Genomic DNA, 22,066 nt, shown 5'->3' with positions numbered 1-22,066 from the left:
GGAGGGGAACATCACACAGGTGGGCCTTTCAGGGGTGGGGGCCTAGGGGAGGGATAGCAGGGGGTGGGGGGATTGGGGAGGGATAACATTAGAAGAAATATCTAATGTAGATGACGGGGTGTTGGATGCAGCAAACCACCATGGCATGTGTATACCTATGTAACAAACCTGCATGATCTATATGTGTACCTCAGAACTTAAAGTATAATAAAAAGAAAAAAAGAAAAAAGAAAAAAAAAGACTCAGTTTCAGATTTTTGAAATTCAAGGGACATAACAACCAAATACAATGCCTGATCTTGGACTTGATCCCTGGCCAAATCAGCTGGAAGCTACTTTACTTAGGGAATTTTGAGCATGGAATAAGTGTATATATTAAGGAATTGCTATTGGGGGAGGTGATGCTATTTTCATTCTGTAGAAACATGTTTTAGAGATGCATATTGAATTATTTAACAAGAATGGAATGTGTAATTTACTGTAACATACTTCAGTGTAATAAAGAATAAGGAGTTGAAAGAAAAACATAACAATATAAAGAGAAAATTAGTGCTGCTTCGTAGAGGAAAGTGTCAACATAATTATTTTTATATGTAAGAAAATAAAGCAAGCCCATGAAATAAAAGAGAATATGAAAGACATGCTTCATGTTTTAAAATAGCAAACAAATATACTTATTTTTATAATTTTCTGAGAACTTGCTTGCCTGAAATTTCACTTGGGTATTGTAGATTATCTTTTTTTTGTTAAAGATAATATTAGTGAAATAAAATCGTTTTCCCTTAGGTCTAATTTCATGAGTTGTTGATTCATACCCACCAGATCTTAATGTAGACCCAGAAGAGAAAAGAATAAGTTCCTGAGATAGAAAAACTTATGTAAACTTTATTTAATGGAATTGGTAAAGGTATCCATTCTTTTCAACTCCTTCCCATATGCAGGCCATATACTCTTAGCACTGATACAACTTTAAACTAAATGATAAGCTATTAGAAAGGAATGGCTTTCCATAATATCCTGAAATAAAATGCTAATACTGAATAAGGATAAAGGAAAAAAGTAATTCTATAGAAAATAACCTAGAAATTAATTAACTCTTGTCTTTTGTCAGGCCAACTATTTTGGGCTACTATTTCTGTCCCCAAAGACCACCAAATAGAAACCTAAAAGACAACAAATCTCAGTATTCCTATAAAAAGAATTAGTAAGTATAATTGGACAAGTTACCAGGTTCCTGAAGTTTAAGAGCTTGTAAATCAAGACTTTGATTTTCCTTGAAGAATATCTGGAACTTTTCAAATGTTGCTGCATAGATGCGGGCAGATTCAAATGCTGCCTGAATGGTTTCCTAAATGTTATAAATAAGTAGACAAATATGACCATATTTTAGTTAAGCAGAATTTAATTCAATATAATTAAACAGAAAAACCGACACAAGCATACATACTTTGTGCCCAATAGTATGTTTTGATTTGGGAAACATGAATGAAGGAAGGAAGGTATCATCCTTGATATCAGTAGCAATTTATGCATTCAAGAAGAAATTGCTATGAAATTTAAAAAAATTAATCTTTAAACCTGCCCCTTTTGAAGAATTATTTCTTATGACTGAAAGGAAACACACTTGTAATTTGTTTATGCTTCATGGTGAACTTACATATTGCTAGTAAACATACGGCAAAGAGACAGTACCTGTTTATTTCCCAAACTGTATATCTTATGTCTTAAAGTGTTTTTGAGCAAGGACAAAACTGTTTAGCATGCCCACAAAATCACTTGCTGAATCTTCCTTCAAATCCTCTGCACTGGCCAGTCTCTTATTCCAAAATGTCCTTCATACTTTGCCATAGTAAAAACCTTTTCTTCATCTCTCTTAAACTTGGTTCTAACCCGTATTTCCCCACAAAGTTTTTTTAAACCAAGACAATGATTTCAGTCTGTTTAATAACTATGTCAAGATACATTATATGGTCAAAGTCTATGAAAGGCAGTTAGGATTTGCTTGCGGTTGGCCCACATCGACTTGACTGTGCTCCTTACCTTTTCCTTGTGCTTTCTACCAAGACTTGTAAATGCCTGCAATTTGTCCCAGGAGAACCAGAGGTGATCAATGTAATTACACAAATCCCAGAGTCATGCCTTATGGTAGTAGAAAGTCTAATTACACAGAATAGCACACACCCCATATATCTATATTTAGTTATTTGTTCATTTATTTTATTTTGATAGGCTTTTATGTAATCTTCCAGAATGTTTCTGCTGTTTCTTTCTTTATAATAAAAATGGAAAAAAATTGTATCAAGCTATGGGTCCTTTGAACTGACTAAATAGTGTCTCTGATATGTGATCATGCCAGTGCTGGAGACGATGTAAGTCTTGTAAATGGAAAGCCTCACCAATGTTCAAAATATTATTTCAAAATATTTTTATTTTGAAATAATGTATGATTCACAAGAGAGATACTGGAATAGTACAAAGAATTTCATATATCTGTCACTAAAATTCCCTAAATTTCAATAATTTATCATATTTACTTTATAATTCTCTCTATATACATATTATTATACTTTGAAATTTGGGAGAAAGTTGCAGACATGTGGCATATTTACCCCTACATATTTCAGGGTTTATTTGCCAAACACAAGGACATTTTCTTACATAACCATAGTATAATGGTCCAAATCAGGAAACTAACATGGATATTAATATTGTTATCTAAATATAGACTTCATACAAATTCTACCATTTGTTTCAGTAATAAATTTCATAGTAGAAGGACAAAATGTTTTTTGTTCTTGTCTACTTTCCTACCTAGGATCATGTATTGCCTCTTTTCATATCTTTTTGGTTTTCTTCAATCTGGGACAATACCTCAATCTTTCTTTGCCTTGTATGACCTTCACATTTTTTAAAGGTATCTTTCAAAATGTGTGCACAGTTGTGTGCATATGTGCATGTGTGTGTTTTGTATTTCCTTATGATTAGATTCAGATTTAAATTTTGACAGTAATACTACATAAGTGATGTGTGTTCTCTGCAGCCTCTCACAGGGCACTTGTTGATTTGTCTCATTACTGGTAATATTAACACATTGGCTAAGGCAGTGTTTGCCAGGCTTATCTCTGTAAACTCACTATTTTTCCCTTTGAAACCAATAAATAGCTTATGGATAGAAAATTTGAAGCTATGTAAATATCCCATTTCTCATCATACTTTTGTATATGCATTTTAGTACACAATAGAGATTCTTGCTGATTGCTGATGGCTTCTGTATTGATTTTTCTATTTGTCTTTGCTTTCTACATGTATTTGTTTGCATTCTACCAAAAGAAAAACTTTCTCTTCTCACTCATTTATTTAATTTGTTCATTCATTATTTCACAGTATGGACTCATATATTCTCATTTATTCAAGGGATTTGGTACCTATCAAATTGTCCCAGGGAGACCCTTTGAGCTGGCTTTTTGTCTTTTCTACAGGTCTCCATTGTTCTTTGGGCATGTTCTTATTTTTTAGCTCAATAATATTTTCTAGGCTCATATTGTACTATCCTGCACCACTCTTTGAAGAAGAGAGTTCTGCAAAGAGAACAGAGAGAGCTCCTTTCGATTGGGAATGATATATAGAAACCGACATGTGGATACTAGATGTGCTCATTGGTATTGGTATGTCATTGCTTCTAGGCTATTTCAGCAGACAGGTCTAGGAAACACACATACACCCCACATACAATCATGAAACCCTACACATTTCTTTATCTTTCCACAGATCAATTAAAAATCCATGAGTTCACAACTCCGTTCCAATGGAACAACATAGGGTTCATTCTAGCCTTCCTCTTCCATATTTGTAACTTCCTTTCTGAGGATGAGTAACCTCATCTCATCATTCACAATATGTTTACTTATTTTGCTCAACTCTAAATAAAATACACAGAAAGTAGTTTCAGCATTGCTAACACACTAATACCACTGTAAAAAACAACTTACTAACCAGAGTTCAGTATTTGCTGCAGTTATGGTGGTTTTCGTCCTTAGGGTATGTGGCCAAAATACTGTGCTCAAAAGTTACTTGGCTTAGTTATTTTCCCCCTTCCCTTTAGTGTGATTATTTATTTCACTTGCAATACATGCAGGTTTATTTTTGTTTGTATTTTGTTTTAGGCTTTTGGTCTCCATTTTGTTGATTTTTGTTAGAACTACATTAAGAGGTATACTCAGAAAATAGTCACTTCCCCATTTTTTTTCAGTTTTTACCCACCATCCTCACCCTTTCTACACTATATCCTCTAGGTAACTAATTTCTTTAGTATCTGGTTTATCTCCCTTTCCTTCCTACTTTTGACATGAACAGTAGTATACTATAGATTTTCTTCTGTACTTTGCCTTTTCAATCTAACAATATATTCTGGAAATCACTCCATATTAATTATAGCCAACTTCCTCATCCATTTATTCAGCCACATAGTACTCCTTTGTGTGGATGTGCCATAGATTATTCAATAATTTTTCTATTCATGGCTATTTTGGCAGTTTCCAATATTTTTTTTTGCAGTCATAAACAATGCTGCAATAAGTAACCTAGTGCATATGTACTTACGTATTGTTGAAAAAGTATTATTATTATTATTTTTAGATGGAGTCTCACTCTGTTGCTCAGGCTGGAGTGCAGTGGCACAATCGCAGCTCACTGCAACCTGTGCCTCCCAGGTTTAAGCTATTCTCTGCCTCAGCCTCCCAAGTAGCTGGGATTACAGGCACCCACCACCATGCCTGGCTATTTTTTTTTTTTTGGTATTTTTAGTAGAGATGGGGTTTTACCTTCTTGGCCAAGAACTCCTGACCTTGTGATCCACCCATCTCAGCCTCCCAAAGTTCTGGGATTATAGGCATGAGCCACCGCGCCTGACTGAAAATGTATTTTTAGGGTACATTTTAAAGGTGGTATTGTTGGGTCAAAAGGTAAATGCATGTATAGTTTTGTTTTGCAAAATTTTTATTTTTTGCATTCCTACAAGCATAATGTGAGAGTGTTTGTTTTCCCATAGGCTAATCACCAGAAAGTACTGGTATACTTTTTGATTTTGCTAATCTGATAGTTGAGAAATTATACTCAATTTTATTTTAATTCACATTTATAAGTAGACTGTCATTTCATATGTTTAGATGCTATATTTAGTGAATTTTTATCACATGTTTTGACCATTTTTCTTTTTTAAAATTTAATTTAAGTTCCAGGATACATGTGCAGGATGTGCAGGTTTGTTATATAGGTAAATGTATGCCATGGTGGTTTGCTGCACCTATCAACCTATCGCCTAGGTATTAAACCCCACATACATTAGTTAGTTATCCTGTTGTTCTCCCTCCTGACACACCCTGACAGGTCCCAGTGTGTGTTGTTCGCTTCCCTGTGCCCATGTGTTCTCATTGTTCAGCTTCCACTTATAAGTGAGAATATGTGGTGTTTTCTGTTTCTGTGTTAGTTCAATGAGGATAATGGCTTCTAGTTCCATCATGTCCCTGCAAAGGACATGATCTTGTTCTTTTTTTATGGCTGTGTAGTATTCCACAGTGTATATATATCACATTTTTGTTATCCAGTCTATCACTGATGGGCATTTGGGTTGATTCCATGTCTTTTCTATTGTGAATAGTGCTGCAATGAACATGCATGTCAATATATCTTTATAATAGAATAAATATTCCTTGGGGTATATGCCCAGCAATGAGATTTCTGTGTCAAATGGTATTTCTGGTTCTAGGTCTTTGAGGAATCACCACAATGTTTTCCACAATGGTTGAACTAATTTCACCAGCAGTGTAAAAGTGTTCCTATTTCTCCACAGCCTCACTATCATCTGTTGTTTCTTGACGTTTTAATAATTGCCATTCTGACTGGTGTGGGTGGTATCTCACTGTGGTTTTGATTTGCATTTCTCTAACGATAGTGATGTTGAGTTTTTTTTAAATGTGTTTGTTGGCTGCATAAATGTCTTCTTTTGTGAAGTGTCTCCTCATGTCCTTTGCCCAGATTGCAAAAATGCCTCCTATTCTGTAGGTTGTCTGTTTTGATGATAGTTTCTTTTGTTGTGCAGAAGCTCTTTAGTTTAATTTAATCCCATTTGTCAATTTTTGCTTTTGTTGCAACTGCTTTTGATGTTTTGTCATGAAATCTTTGCCCACACCTATGTCCTGAATGATATTGCGTAGATTTTCTTCTAGGGTTTTTAAAGTTTTGGGTTTTACATTTAAGTCTTTAATCCATCTTGAGTTAATTTTTGTATAAAGTGTAAGGAAGGGGTCCAGTTTCAATTTTCTGCATATGGCTAGCCAGTTCTCCCAGCACCATTTACTAAATAGGGAATCCTTTCCCCACTGTCTGTTTTTGTCGGGTTTGTCAAAGATTAGATGATTGTGCAGTCTTATTTCTGAAACCTCTATTCTGTGTCATTGGTCTATGTGTCTGTTTTTGTACCAGTATCATACTGTTTTGGTTACTGTAGCCTTATAGTATAGTTTGAAGTTGAGCAGCATGATGCTTCCAGCTTTGTTCTTTTTGCTTATGATTGTCTTTGTTATAAGGGCTCTTTTTGGTTCCATGTGAATTTTAAAGTAGTTTTTTTCTAGTTCTGTGAAGAATGTGTTTTGATCATTTTTCTACCTAGTTTTTGTTTCCCTTCTCTCTAGTATTAGAAATATGAGCCCTTAGCTTTACTATATGATGCAAATAGATTCTCCCTGTTTATAACTGTATTATTACTTTGTTTACAATGTTTCCTTGCAAAAGATTCATTTGTGTATAATCAAATTTATCAATTCATTCTATTCTTGCACCTAGACTTTTGAGTCATAGATAACTTTTTTAATGAACAAATTATAAAATAATTTGTCCATCTTTACTTAAACATGTGTGTACAATGTGAACTATAGATCTAATTTTATCTTTATCCAAATAGCTATTCAGTTGTACCAGCTCCATTTATGAAAAAAATTCATATTTGTCTCATTGATTTGAGATACTATATATTTTATACATTTCTATATGTACTTTGGTGTCTATTCTGTTCTACTGGTCTGACAGCTCTCTGTGTGGCAGTACTATATTCTTTTAATTATTGACTGCATATATTAAATATTTGGGTAGTATAGTACCCCTCATAGCTTTTCTTTTTTCAACATTTTTGTAGTTATTCTTACATGTCTATTTATGCATATAAGCTTTATTATAAACTTATCAGTATTTTTATTGGCATATGTTAAAATTATAAATTAACCTAGAGAGAAAAAACACCTTCATCACGTTGAGTCATCCCATTTAAGAAATTTTTTCCAAGTCTATTGTTGTGTCTTCCAGACTTTTAAAAAACATAAAATTGTTCTTCATAAGGATTTTTAGCATTTCTTATTAAATTTATTCCTAAATATATTACCTTCTTTGTTGCTATTATGAAAGAAGTATTTTTCATCAGGCATTTTCAATATTCTAGAATAACTGAGGTAGCATTGTGACTATCAGCTGGTCTTCGGAGATTTAATAAATTTCCCCCATTTGGGCCTGGTGCTTTTCGTAGAGTGTTTCTTTGGTAACTTTCTCTATATCTTCTGTATATATTGGTAGGTGTTCTATTTCTAATGTGAACAATTCCAATAAATATATTTCCCTAAAAAACTCTCAATTTTAACTAACCCTGAATGTAAATGGTCTAAATGCTCCATGCAAAAGACATAGAGAGGACAGCTGGATAAAAAGACGAGACTCAACCATTTGCTGTCTTCAAGAGACCCATCTCAAATGGAAAACCAAAAAAAGCAGGAGGTCACTATTCTAATAGCAGATAAAATAGAGTATAAACCAACACCAATTAAGAAGGAAAAAAAAAAAGGGCATTACATAATGATAAAGGGTATGATTCAACAATAAGGCTATTCTAAATATATACATAGCCAACACTGGAGCACCCAGGTTAATTAAAAAGTTACTTCTAGACCTACAAAAGGACATGGACAGCCACACGACAATAGTGGGAGACTTGAACATGCCCACTAACAATGACAGATCATTGAGACAGAAAACTAACAAATAAATTGTAGACTTAAACTCAACACTCAAACAACTGAACCTAATAAACATCTACAGAATACTCTACCAGACAATCACAGAATATATGTTCTTCTCATCTGTACACAGAACATATTCTAAGATTGACCAGATGTTCAGTCATAAGAAGTCTCAATAAATTAAAAAAATTAAAAATCATACCAAGTATACTCTTGAACCACAGTGCAATAAAAATAAAAATCAATATCAAAAAGATCTCTCAAAACTACACAAATACATGAAAATTAAACAACTTGCTCCTGAATAACTACTATATGAATGATAAAATAGAGGCAGAAATTTAAAAAGTTTTTCAAATCAATAAAAATAGGGACACAAATTACCAAAATAACTGAGATGAAGCTAAAGTAGTATTAAAGGGAAAATTTATCATGCTAAATGCATTCTTCAAGAAGTTAGAAAGTTCTCAAATTAAGAATCTAACTTTGCACCTAGAAGAACTGGGAAAAAAACAACCAACCCCAAGGCTAGCAGACAAAAAGAAATAACTAAAATTAGAGAAGAACTGGATGAAACTGAGGTACAAAAAATCCACATAAAAGATCAATAACACCAAAAGTTTGTTTGCTAAAAGAATAAACCAGACTGATACACTCACTAGCTAGATTAACAAATAAAAAGATTCAGATAAACACGACAAGAATTGACAAAGATGAAATTACAACAGATTCTAGAGAAATAAAAAAGATTCCCAGAGACTGTTGTGAATAATTACATGTACACAAATTAGAAAATCTAGAGGAAATGGATAAATTCCTGGAAATATACAACTTGCCAAGACTGAACCAGAATGAAAGTAAAACCCTGAACAGATCAGTAACAAGTTCTGAAATTGAATCAATAATAAAAAACAAAACAAAACAAAAGTCCTGGACAAGATGGATTCACAGTCAAATTTTTCCAGATATACAGAGAAGAACTGGTACCAGCCCTATCTAAAACTGTTCCAAAATATCAAAGAGGAAGGTTTCCTTCCTAACTCCTTCTGTTAAATCCTAAGCCAGTATCACCCTGACACCAATATCTGGCAGAGACATAATGAATAAAGAAAACTTCAGGTCAATATTCCTGATGAACATAGATACAAAAAATCCTTAACAAAATACTAGTGAACAGAATCTAGAAGTACATCAAAAAGTTAATACATCACAAACAAATAGACTTTATTCCTGGGATTCAAGGGTGGTTTAACATATGCAAATCAATAAATTTGATTCATCACATGAACAGAATTAAAAGCAAAAATCATACAATCATCTCAATAGATACAGAAACAGCTTCTGATAAAATCCAACATCGCTTCATAATAAAATCCCCAAGCAGACTAAGCATCAAAGGAACATACTTCAAAATAAGAACCATCTATGACAAACACACAGCCAACATCATACTGCATGGGCAAAAGTTGAAACCATTCCCCTTAAGACCTAGAACAAGACAAGAATACTCATCCTTACAGCTCCTATTTATCATAGTGCTGGAAGTTCTAGTCAGAGCAATCAAGCAAGAGAAAGATATAAAAGGCATACAAATAGGAATAGAAGAAAGCAAATGATCTCTTTTTGCTGATGATATAATTCTATACCTAAAACCCCCTAAAGACTCTTCCAAAAGGACCCTAGAACTGATAAACGACTTCAGTAAAGTTTCAGAATACAAAATAAATATGCAAAAGTCAGTATCATTTCTATACACCTTAAATGGTCAAGTTGAGATTCAAATCAGTAACTTAATCCCATTTATGGTAGCCACATACATTCAAAATGAAATTCCTAGGAATACAGCCAAACCAAGGAGGTAAAAGATCTCTACTGGAAGAACTACAAAATACTGCTGAAATAAATCAGAGATGGAAAAACATTCCATGCTCGTGGACTGGAAGAATTAATATTGCTAAAATTACCATAATGCCAAAGCAATTTACAGATTCAATGCAATTCCTATCAAACTACTTACATCTTTTCTCACAGAATTAGAAAAAACTATTCTAAAATTCATATGGAACCAAAAAAGAGCCCACTAGCCAAAGCATTTCTAAGCAAAAACAACAAAGCTAGGGTAGCATGTTAACTGGCTTCAAACTATGCTACAAGGCTACAGTAAACAAAACAACAAGGTATTGGTACAAAAACAGACACAGAGACCAATAGAACAGAATAGAGAACCCAGAAATAAAGCTGCATACCCACAACCATCTAATCTTTGACAAAGCTGACAGAAGCAAGCAATGGGGAAATGATTCCCTAGTCAATAAATGGTGCTCAAATAACTCACTAGCCATATGCAGAAGAATGAAACTGTACCTTTACCTTTCACCATATAGAAAAATTAACTCAAGATGTATTAGAGATTTAAATGTACAATCACAATCTATAAAATTCCTACAAGAAAACCTAGGAAATATCCTATTCAACATAGGCTTGATATAGAATTCTTGGTTGTTTGCAAAGACAATTGTAACAAAAATAAAAATTGACAAGTGGTACCAAATTAAACTAAACAGCACCTGCACAGTAAAAGAAATTATCAATAGAGTAAACAGACAACCTACAGAATGGGAGAAAATATTCACAAACTATGCATTTGACAAAGGTCTAATATCCAGAATCTATTAAAAACTTAACAAGCAAAAAAAAACCTCATCAAAAAACGGGCAAAGGACATGAATAGACACTTCTCAAAAGAAGACATACAAGCAATCAGCAAACATGAAAAAAATGCTCATTATAACTAATCATCAGAGAAATGCAAATCAAAACCACAATGAGATACCATCTCATATAAGTCAGAATGGCTATTATGAAAGCCAATAAATAACAGTTATTTCTCCATACCTGGGGAGGCTATGTAGAAACGGTAATGCTTATACACAGTTGTGAAAATGTAAATTAATTCATCCACTATGAAAAACAGTTTCAAAGAACTTAAAACAGAGCTATGATTTGACCTAGCAATCCCATTATTGGGTATGTACCTGTATTAGTCTGTTCTCACACTGCTAATAAAGACATACCCAAGACTGAGTACTTTATGAAACAAAAAAAAAAAAGAGGTTTGATGTACTCACAATTCCATATGGTTGGGGAGACCTCCCAATCATGGCAGAAGGCAAAGGAGGACCAAAGGCAGTCTTACATGGTGGCAGGCAAGAGAATATGTGCAGGGAAACTGCCCTATATAAAACCATCAGATCTCATGAGACTTATTCACTATCACGAGAATGACCCAGGAAAATCTGCCCCTATGATTCAATTACCTCCCACCAGGTCCCTCCCACCACACATGGGGATTATGAGAGCTACAATTCAAGATGAGATTTGGGTGGCACACAGCCAAGCCATATTCAATACCCAAAGGAAAATATATCATTCTACCAAAAACAAGCCAGTCTTCAAATAAAACCCTCATCATTGAGACTCTAATGAGGTTCCCTGCTAGGTGATATTTCACTTGTGTTGTCAAAATCCACTGCTGGAGGAATTAAGTGCCTCCTGCGTGACTCTACTGGAGAGGACTCTTGGAAGTGGTGTCTTGTTTCCTCTGAACTTTACCCCATGTGCCTTTTCCCTTTGTTAATTTGCTTTATATCCTTACAATGTAATACATCATAGCCATGAGTACAGTTATATACTAAGTCCTGTGAGGTCTCCTAGAAAATCATAGCATCTGGCATTAAGGATCCTTGACTCATAGGATCCCAAGCTCCACTTTCTTATTGTTTAAATTTGCCCCTACAACATTGAGGATTTCTTCATTTTTTGTCTTTCTAAATCATTTTGTTTTGGATTTCTCTCTTGTATCCAGCATATTGTTTTTTCTTGCCTTGTGAGCCAAATTGAAAATCTTTTTCTTTTAATAGATGAATTGAACTCATTTATATTCATTACATTACTGATATATTTGGTCCCAACTTGGTCACATTATTTTCTATGTGTCTTATGGTTACATGTGAGCTTCTTTCTTTCTTTCTCTGAGTGACAATATATTTTTTAAAAAATACCATTAGTCACTTGTTTCCTTATTAACCTTTTATATTTTTATTTGTTGGTTTTTACTGATATTCTTTAATTTTATCCTATTAACTGTATATCAATCAATAACCCTATTCTACTTTTCTCTTATTCTCTTCCTTCTCTATTTTTAAAGTTGTATTATTTCTACTTCATTAGAACATACATTCATATACTAGTCTCCTATTCTTGTCTATATCTTTGTTTTAGGCTTAGATAGATCTACAATTAAATATGTTAAATATTCTCCACCAGCTTTTTCCCCCCAAAGTTATTTCTTAGCTAGATGAAACTTATCCTGTAGTAGATTCCTAATGAGTACAAAATTCCCTGGGTTCTTACATGTTGAAAACTATTTTCGTATAGCCTTGATACTTAAAGGACCTGCTTGGCTAGATAAAAGTCTTGATTCACATTTTTTCCCATGAGTTTCTTTTTAAAATGCTCCTCCATTATTGGCTCACTTTGTATGTTGTTTTTGAGAAGTCTGATGCTAGTCTAATTCTCTTACCTCTGTCAGACCTGTAGAAATTTTTTTTAGATTTTAAATCTAATAATTTTAAAAGGCTATATCTCAGAGTTGATTGTTGTGGGTTATTTTCCAAGGAACTCTGTAGGCCCTTTCAATGTGTAGATTCAAATTTTCTTTTCCTGAACTATAGTTATAAATGTTTGCTCTATCCTCTTCTTTTGCTTTTCTCTTACAGACACTCCAATTATATGTATGTTGTTTCTTCTTTGCCTCTCTTCCATTATAATAATTTTTTTCTCTGACCCCTTTTACTGATTTCTCTATCTTTTCATTCATTCTCTTGGCTGTTTTCTTATCTTTCTTCTATACTCATTATTTTTTCCCATCATTCTTCTATAGTCATGTTAAACTTTTTAACTTATTCTCCTTTGAGCACTATGTAATTTAGCCTTCATTTCTGATTTTGTCTTTTTTCCCTTCCACTTGTATTTTGAATCTTTAATTTTTAATTCAGTTTGGCTTTTTGTATATTTGAGTGCTTATTTGAGAATATTTACTTGTGTGTAGTGTTGCTTTTGCTTCATGGTTATTAGTAGACTTGCATGTAGTTAATCTATTTTAATTTTTTTAGCTCATGGATTGGGGTGATTTATAAAATTTTAGTTTAAGAGAATTCTGTTCTATCAGTGGAGCAAAATGAAATCTGTTTTATTTTATTTTATGGTGACAGGGAAAAAGTTGGATATATTCTCACTTATTTGATTTTTTTTTTTTTTTTGGGGGACAGAGTCTTCCTCTGCTGCCCAGGCACTGGCATGATCATGGCTCACTACAGCCTTTGCCTCTGGGGCTCAAGTGATCTTCCCACCTCAGCCTCCCAAGTAGGTTCTTTTTTGTCTTGCAGAACTTACATTTTCAGTAGTTGCTTCATTTCCTCTGTATCATCCAATGTTCACATAATGCCTCATATTCTTTAGAAATTTTTAAATTCTTATTTTTAACATTATTTCCTCCCCCAGAACTAATGCCATCTTGAATAGCTTGAATTTTTAAGTCCCTTTCCAGTAGTCAGTCCTCTGATACACCAGGACTTTTAAAAAATAATTTTTGGATATAGGGTGGGCTTCTTCTTCTCTGTGACTTTAGATTAACCTCAGGCCTGCTGATAGCTACTTGCTTCTCTCTTTTGTAGATTTCCCAAGGACTGGCTTCCCTGTCTGCAATGGCTGTGGCAGGAGCATGAGAAAGAAGGTTCATTGGTATTTGTGTTTATTTTTCTACTTAAACGTAATTTGACATTTGGGTATTCTCTTTCTTTTAGTTACTTGCTAAAGGCATAAATTTTGTTTAGTTTTATTTGTTTTTCTTGTAAGTTCTTATTAGTTTTGGAAGATATGTGGGTGATTCATATTTAGACAGTTGCCATTATCCTTGGCTCTCTGAATTGAAAATATAACTTTTAATTACAAATGTTATAGCCATAATTAAAAGAATAATTGTCTAAGGGAGAGAAATTTGTTGAGTCAGAAAACCATTTTGGTACCAGAAAATCTGGTAGTGAATGAAATAAGATTGTAGAATACCCTCCTTAGTATAAGTATTAATGCAAAAGAAACAAAGAACTAGGGTGAAATTTTGGAGTTGGAACATATGTCATATGTCAATTTGTATACATAGAGTCAATTTGCAAAGTTAAAATTATGAAAGAGGCCAAACTAACATGGTGGGAGATTATAACTTTTGAACTGATGATTTAAAATAATGTAGCTAAGAATTCCACCATAAACAGAGACAGTAGTAGATGGAAAATGTTGTTTGCTTTTAAAATCATACCATGACAGTTACAACCATTATCTTGATGAAATAAAGAGATTAAAACACTGCTAATTTTAAGTTATGTAGTAATGTATATATAATGGATATTTATGACTGACAAATGGTTAAATTTTAAGTGTGAGAATTACAGTAGCACTTTGGTGTCAAGCACAAAAGGCATTTGCAGTATGTTGAGGGCTGCATTTCTACTCTCCAAACAGGAAATTAGGTTACCCAGAGATGAAGGAGAGAAACAAGCCAAGGAATAATGCTATTCTTTCCCTCCTCACATCAATCACCTCTCTAAGTATGATTCTGAGTTTAAAAATTGGGACATCTAAGATAAAAATTTTAATGTGTGGAATAATATTTTCAAAGTCTTCAGGGGCTATGGATAGATGCCATTATATTTATTTTCCAAAGGTCCTAAAATAGTGAAACACTATGCTTCTGTTTTAATAAAACATTAGACATGTAATGAAAAAAATGACTTAAGTAAAGGCTCTGCCTGTGTCTCAGCATCCTTAACTGCCAGGCTTACTTCCCTAAAAACACATGCACATGGATCGCTAATGATATGTAACTGTTTCTCCAGATATTTTGATGCTTTTTAAAAATTATTTCATGCTTAACAGAACAATTTCTAGAGAACAAAGATTATCATCAAATTTTAGCATTTAGAGATTAGGCATATTCCAATTTTCATATATAGAACATTTAAAGGTAAGAAAGGAAAAAAATATATATTACTCAAGTTCATCTATATTTAGAATATTATAAAATAGTTTTCATCAGAGTAAATATACCTTTATTTGAGAAATAATTGTGTGAAAATTCTTATCATCCTCAAATACTGCTGCTAAGCTTGGCCCAGTTCCACAGGTTTTTTCTTCAAGTTTGTTGTTAATACAAGGGCTGGTGAAAGCATCAAAATATGAATCAGGCACGAGATTGGGAATAGATAATACAGTGTTTTGACAATGATTAACTGCACCCAAAATGCCATCCTGTTAGAGAGAAAAGCATAAACATAAATGTAAACATGTATATTTATAAATATTTTTGAATTTTACTTAATGCTAAAATAAATAAGAATAGTTTATTCAACCAGGCCAGGTTTTTGCTGATTCTGAGTATATGACAAATCAAAAGACATGGCCCTACCTTCAGGACACATGTTTTCTAATTGACAGAGACAAAAAAGTAGCAATACATTGTGATGCGTTCTATATTTAAAGTGTGAACAAAACACCAGCAGGTCACAATGGAAGGAAAGCCAAGGAAACGTACAGGAAAATGTAAAGGGAGGGTGAAAAGGGTTTATATTCTGAGTAGTAATTTATATTCTAGAAAGCTAATCTATGAGAAAAAATAGACCTGTAAACAAAGATCTATGTGCAAGGACAATCACTGTAGTATTGCTCCTATTAATAACTAATTAGAGAAACACTTAAGTGTTCAAAAATAGAAGTATAGTTATATAAGTTGTGGTGGTTTTATACCATGGAAAATTACACATCCTTACAAAATGGCATCTCCCAGAAATCATTTAATGACATGAGAAAAAGCTTATGATATAATGTTAAAGTGTGAAAGAAAGAGAGTGAGCAGGATATAAAACTGGTATATAATATTATCTCAATGTAAACGTGTATCTATATCTATCTCTGTACATAACCTCATGGTAAGGTAGGTATGTCAGCATATTAGTATGCACTAAAGACTGGACAGAGCATATAAAAATGTTAATGGGTTTTTATTTTTGGTACAAAATATTATGGATTCTTTTAATAATCTTTTTCTGTGTTTTTCAAAGTCTCTTCAATGAGCATAAATTAGTTTGTAATTTATAATAAATATAAAGTCTAATTAGAGAAAATGAGATAAAGAAAAGGTACGTCTTTAAATGAGTCTCAAAAGATGAACAGAAGCTTGTCAAGTATATCAGACAACAGTATAATGCTTGCTAAGTCATTGTGCGTGGGGCACAAGGGAGCAGGCAGGTGAGGTATCTAGGCTTCAGCACTAGAGTGGGGAAAAAGGATATTCTGCAGATGCAGTCAGCCTCTTCATGAAAGACCTTGTGCATGATGCCAATGTTAGCCCATGGGCCAGCACTCCCCAAACCGTGACCGTGGATTACCCAGAGGATAAAGGGTCCTAATTTCCAAGGTAAATTTGAGAAGAAGTTTGAGTTACGTGAAGTTAAACAGGATTTTTCTGAAGACCTTCTAAACAGGATTTTTTATATCTGTTAATATACAAATGTATATCACAACCCCTTTTCTCCCGAAATGCCTATCAACAACTCACAGAGCATCCTGTGAAAGATGCTCCTACAGGCAATGGACAAATTTTAAGAAGGAAAGGGACATGATTAGATTTGCTTATGAGAATAATCTTGCTCTCAGCAATGTGAAAAATGGATCAGAAGGGAGGGAGGCAGGCAGATCAGAGCAGACTATTTCAGCAGGCCAGTAGAGAGATGATGAAGTCCCGATGGAAAGGAGTGGCAGAGTGGGTGCAACCATGGTTCAGCACACTAGAGCCGATGACCCGATTTCAAGGAGGTAAGGGAGACTCTAGGAGAACTCCCAGACTGCTGGCATGGGCATCTTTCATTATGATGGAGATAAGAAGGGAGGAGCAAGTTTTTGAAGAGGTTAAGTTTAATTCATATTGATAAAATGATATTAACTGTGGCAGATTCAGGTGAAGATTTCCAGGTGACCATGAGTGGGGCTTAGAAGAAAAGTATTGGATCTATAGATATAAGCATATAGATATAGGTAGAGATATAGATAGGTGGATATAGATAGAGATATATGTTTATGTCTGCATTCTGGGCACAGGAAAGAGCACCCAGAAAGATCTGTAGGGTGTGAAGAGGAGAAGGGAGCCCTTTAGGATAGCAAGAATCAAGCAAGGTTCAGATAAAAAAGAGGCTCTTGGAAAGATGATTGAGAAGGAAAAAATGTTGCCACAGAAATAGAAACAAGTGAAATTAAACCAAAGGAGGAGTCTCCTTCAAGAGGCAGAAGCAGTAAACAGAATCAAATGCAATGGGAGGTTTGTCTCACACAGCAAGAAAGATTAGAATTCAAAAGTATAGATTGAATCAAGTATTAGGAAACCACAGGTAACCTAGGAAAGAATAAAGTAAGAGATCATGACTTAGGTATATAATTTTCCTTTAGATTAATCTCTGTGTATGCATGTTTGGAATCACTGGGGATGATTAAGGCTAATGACCAAAATAATAGTGAAAAAAATAGAAAATTTATGAATGATAGTCCTATATATACTTCTATTGGCTGATTTTGGGTTATATGAAATAAAATCTTATTTTGGTATGAATGGACAAACATGCTAATTATTCCCATAGCCTGGCCATGTATGTTTTATGTGTAGAAGCTAAAAATACCCATGTGAAGAACAGGGTCCTACAATAGGAAATGGGAAGGGTATCAAGTTTTTTTAGTTTTTTTACCCTTGGGGGTAAAGGACAGTCAACTGCTTGTGAGAGAGCCTCCTTTAGTCATCTGGAGCCCAGGACATCTGCTTCTCATGGGAAAGACATCTGTCTTGTGGCCAGGACAGGGCATGAGAGCCCAGTGCCTCTTGGGAGCTACTGAGCAAGCTTCCAACCACAGGGATTGTCAGCAGTCTGCTTGTCGTTGTAAATGCCTTCAAATAGCCTATCCCATAAATTATAGAATTATAGACTGCTGGAAGAGGAGGCAATGCTAGAACTCATATGTCTTCTCATTACATAAATGCAGAAACTGAACCCCAGAAGTGGTTTTCCCAAAGTCAAATACTAAAATCTAGGGATCCCGATTACTAGTGCTTTTGCATCACAGTACAGCAGCTAACAACAGAAGACAGACTTTGACTGTTTACTAATCTATGCACCTATCCAAATGTAGTAGGCAGAATTCTAAGACGACCCCCAAAATTCCTGCCCCTGTGTACACATGCTGTTCAATCTCTTCCTCGAGTATGGGTGGGACTTGTGAATATGATGGGATGCCAGTCCCATGATTAGGTGATGCAGCAAAGGTGGGGGATAGTGCAGATATAATTAGAGCCCCAATTCAGTTGTTTTCAAGTTAGTCAAAAGTGATTATCCTTGAAAGATGTGACTGAATCAAGTGAAAGCCCTTAAAAGAGGGATTGAGCCCTTCTTAAGAGAATGGTCCATCTGGCCTTGAAGAAGTGAACAGCCATATTGTAAACTGCCTAGAGAGTGGGCCACATGGCAAGAAATGACAGATGGTTTCTAGGACTTAAGGATGGTCCTTGACTGACACTCCTCAAGGAAATGGGACCTCAGTTCTATAGTTGCTTAGAGCCAAATTCTTCCAGCAGCCTAAGGGAGAGCAAGACCTTAAAACAGAGGATTATCTGAGTAGCCAGTGAAACTCCTGACCTACAGCAACTGAGATGATTCATGGTGGATGTTTCCCACTGCTAACTTTGTGGTAACTTGTTACACAGCAATGAATAACTAAGACAACGAAATTCTCTCAGATGCAGCATACCTTTAAAAAGATTTCAAAAATGGTATTTGCAGGCTGGGCATGGTGGTTCAAACCTGTAATCCCAGCACTTTGGGAGGCAGTGGCAGGCAGATCACTTGAGCCCAGGAGTTCAAGACCCACCTGGGCACCATGGCAAAGCCCATCTCTACCAAAAAAAAAAAAAAAAATACAAAAAGTAGCCAGGCCTGGTGGCATGTACCTGTAGTCCCAGCTAGTCAGGAGACTGAGGTGGGAGGATTGCTTGAACCTGGGAGGTTGAGGCTGCAGTGAGCCAAGATCACATCACTGTACTCCAGCCTGGTTGAGAGTGAGTCCCTGTCGAAAGAAAGAAAGAGAGAAAGAGAGAAAGAAAAAGAGAGAGAGAGAAAGAGAGAGAGAGAAAGAGAGAGAGAAAGAGAGAAAGAAAGAGAAAGGAAGAAAGGGAAGGAGGGAAAATGTATTTACAACAGAGTGATTTCGTGAGTTTCCTTAAAGGGATCCCTATGGTCACTTTTAAATTTTCTATAGAATATGTTTTCCTGTACCTCACCAAGACTCCAATCTGACTCAAGTTAGAGATAATGTGCTAAACTTTTAGATAGTTTATATATAGCTGTAATGCTGTGACAAAACAATGCTTTCTCTCTTTCTTATGATCATCTGGGAGTAGTGACAACTACAATTCTGACAACTAATTGACAGCAAAACAGTTGCCTCATTTTCCAAAAAGGTACTTGCATGTGGATAACACACGAAAAACACACACCAGAAAGTCTTCCAGACAAGGCTCAAAGTGGAGTGACTGGATTGTCAACATTAGTTCTGTGAGAAACATGGGGATGAGAGATTCATTTTCTTCTTGCCTTTCCACCACAAGGGGCCCCTGAAATGAGTATATTTACAGTGTTATAAAGACACAAGGATCAATATCTAAAACAAAATAAAAAAAACAAGGCACATATAAACTTAAGGTTATATAATTAGCAGAATTCATAACCTTGACATGTAGAAAATATTTCAGAGAATAATAAAGCACAGAAAGAAAAAAAAAGGCAAATATTGAAAGACTACATAACAATGTAAAACTTTTCTCCTTGTAAAAATACTACCAACAAAATGGAAAAGCAAACAATAAATGGGGAACCATATCAATAATGTATAGAACAGGTAGAAAGTTGATCATCTTTGAATAGACCTATAGTTGATATACTTAGTAGAAATAGATGCCAATAATATATTAATGAATCCTTACATAGAAATATATTCAAATACAAATATGCTTAAAGAGAAAAATGGGCAAAGGGCATAATCTGAGAATTCTTGAAAGCAAAATACAAATGATCAATTCACCTCTTTTGTCTCTTCCTTAAAATGGTTTATTTAGTAACAACATTTACAGAGAGTTTACTGTGTGCCAGGCACAGTGCTGGGTATTTGTGTAATTCCCATACCAACCTTCTTAAACAGGTTCTATTATTGTTCTCACAGGATCAAAATGGGATCTGGAGAAAGTAGAATGTTTCATCCAGGTCATGCTAGCTAGTAGGCAGCAGACCAGAATTCGGACCCAGATATTTCTGATTCCTAGACCTATGCCCTTATTCTTGTCCTGGGGTCATAATTAAAAGAATACAACATTTGAAAGCAGTGATATACCACTTTGTATCCAACAGACTGAGGAAAATTAAAATGAATTATAATATTTAGTGTGCATGTGGGTAAATGCTCATTCTTAAACACTGCTATAAATTGACAAAGCTTTCTGGAGCATATGTGTCAGTGTGTATGTATCAAAAGCCTTAAAAATGTGCATATTTCTGACTCAATTCTACATCTAGAAATTTTTTCTAAGGGGAAAAATATGAAATATGTGAAAAATATATAGACAAGGATACCCTTTGCAGCATTATTTTAAATAGTGGGAATGTTTATTTATGAGAATTATCATACATTTATCTGTGAGAATATCACATGGAAAAATGCATGTTGCCTTGAGAAATATTTCACAATACTGTATTGCTAAGACAAAAAAGCAAGGGATAAAGCAGTAAGGAAAGTATGATATCTTTTTTCCTCTTTGAAATAGTTATCTTTGGGTAGCAAAGGATGCTTTTCTTTGTATATTTCTGTGTTTTCCTAATTTTATACACTTAGCATAAATTACTTTTAGATTAGAAAAGTGTGGCTTTTAAAATTTTGATAATATTTGTAAAAAGGAGAAATTCAGAATGGGGAGGAGAGAAAGCTATGAAAAGGAGTATATACTTTGATGTAACTTTTGGAAGAAAGGGAAACTAAGGCTGAGAGCATCAGGACTTGTACTGCATAATTAGGTTTCTGTGGCACGAGAGACTTAAGCTGTGAGGGTAGGAGGCTTTATGAAATGAGGTGAACATGTTTTGCTGTTTGTAGGTATTCTGGCAAGAAGCTATTAGTACTAAGGATAGAGAGAGGGAAAAACTTATTGGGAAATTGGAATATGAGATAATATGATCTTTCTTTTAGCTATGCTGGAATGCATAAATTTGTACTACTTCATCCAAACATCTTAAAGTACTCTGTGTCTTTAAGATCAACATCCTCATAAAAGGTCAACCCCTCAAAGCACAATAATTTGCTTCTTTTCACCTCTAAACTAATGTTTATCTCTTTTACTTATACCACTTTTCCTGCTTCTCCCTGCCAGTTTATGCCCACAAGAAAAACATTTATGTCCCCACAAACTATAAGCTTTTGGGGACAAAAATCCTGTCATCACTATATACCAACATCCAGCACAGGAATTGGTACACAGTAGATACTTAAGAAATATGTCAATGAATGCATGAATAAGCTTTAGCAAGTTCCTGTGACAGTAACTTTCTCTCAGCATGCATTTTTACTCCATTATTAGATACTTGTTGATATGCTGATTTTCAGTCTGCCATTTCATGTGTATTGTAGGGTCTGATTATAACATGAAATATTCTACACCAGGGGTCCCCAAGCCCAGGGCTGTGGACCAGGTACTGGTCTGGGCTGCACAGTAGGAGGTGAGTAGAGAGTGAGCATTACTGCCTGAACTCTGCCTCCCCTCAGATCAGCGGTAGCATTAGATTCTCACAGAAGCCCAAACCCTACTGTGAA

General features: G+C 34.6%; 1 protein-coding gene across 17 annotated transcripts in view; it reads right to left on the bottom strand.

Moving 5' to 3' along the window:
• The window catches only part of DNAH6 (dynein axonemal heavy chain 6), a 359,634-nt gene that overhangs the window by 268,659 nt on the left and 68,909 nt on the right, over positions 1-22,066 (bottom strand). For 16 of the 17 annotated variants that reach the window (XR_010343231.1, XR_010343232.1, XR_010343233.1 and 13 more), the window contains 3 exons: positions 19,707-19,823; positions 15,224-15,424; positions 1,227-1,347 (listed from right to left, as the gene is read on the bottom strand). Coding sequence is in view for 13 of the 17 variants with exons in the window: in XM_064377854.1 (XP_064233924.1) it covers positions 1,227-1,347; positions 15,224-15,424; positions 19,707-19,823 (439 nt within the window). In the remaining 4 variants the exon portion in view is untranslated. Of the gene's footprint in view, positions 1-1,226; positions 1,348-15,223; positions 15,425-19,160; positions 19,234-19,706; positions 19,824-22,066 lie in introns of those variants that run through there. The other variant, XM_064377867.1, reaches the window with a different exon arrangement.

This window comes from Aotus nancymaae, unplaced genomic scaffold (genome assembly GCF_030222135.1).
Source record: "Aotus nancymaae isolate 86718 unplaced genomic scaffold, 86718_ANA_hifiasm-v0.15.2.pri h1tg000017l, whole genome shotgun sequence".
Taxonomy (NCBI): domain Eukaryota; kingdom Metazoa; phylum Chordata; class Mammalia; order Primates; family Aotidae; genus Aotus; species Aotus nancymaae.
Note: the sequence above shows the minus strand (reverse complement) of the source record. Positions and strands in the feature narration are given on the sequence as shown.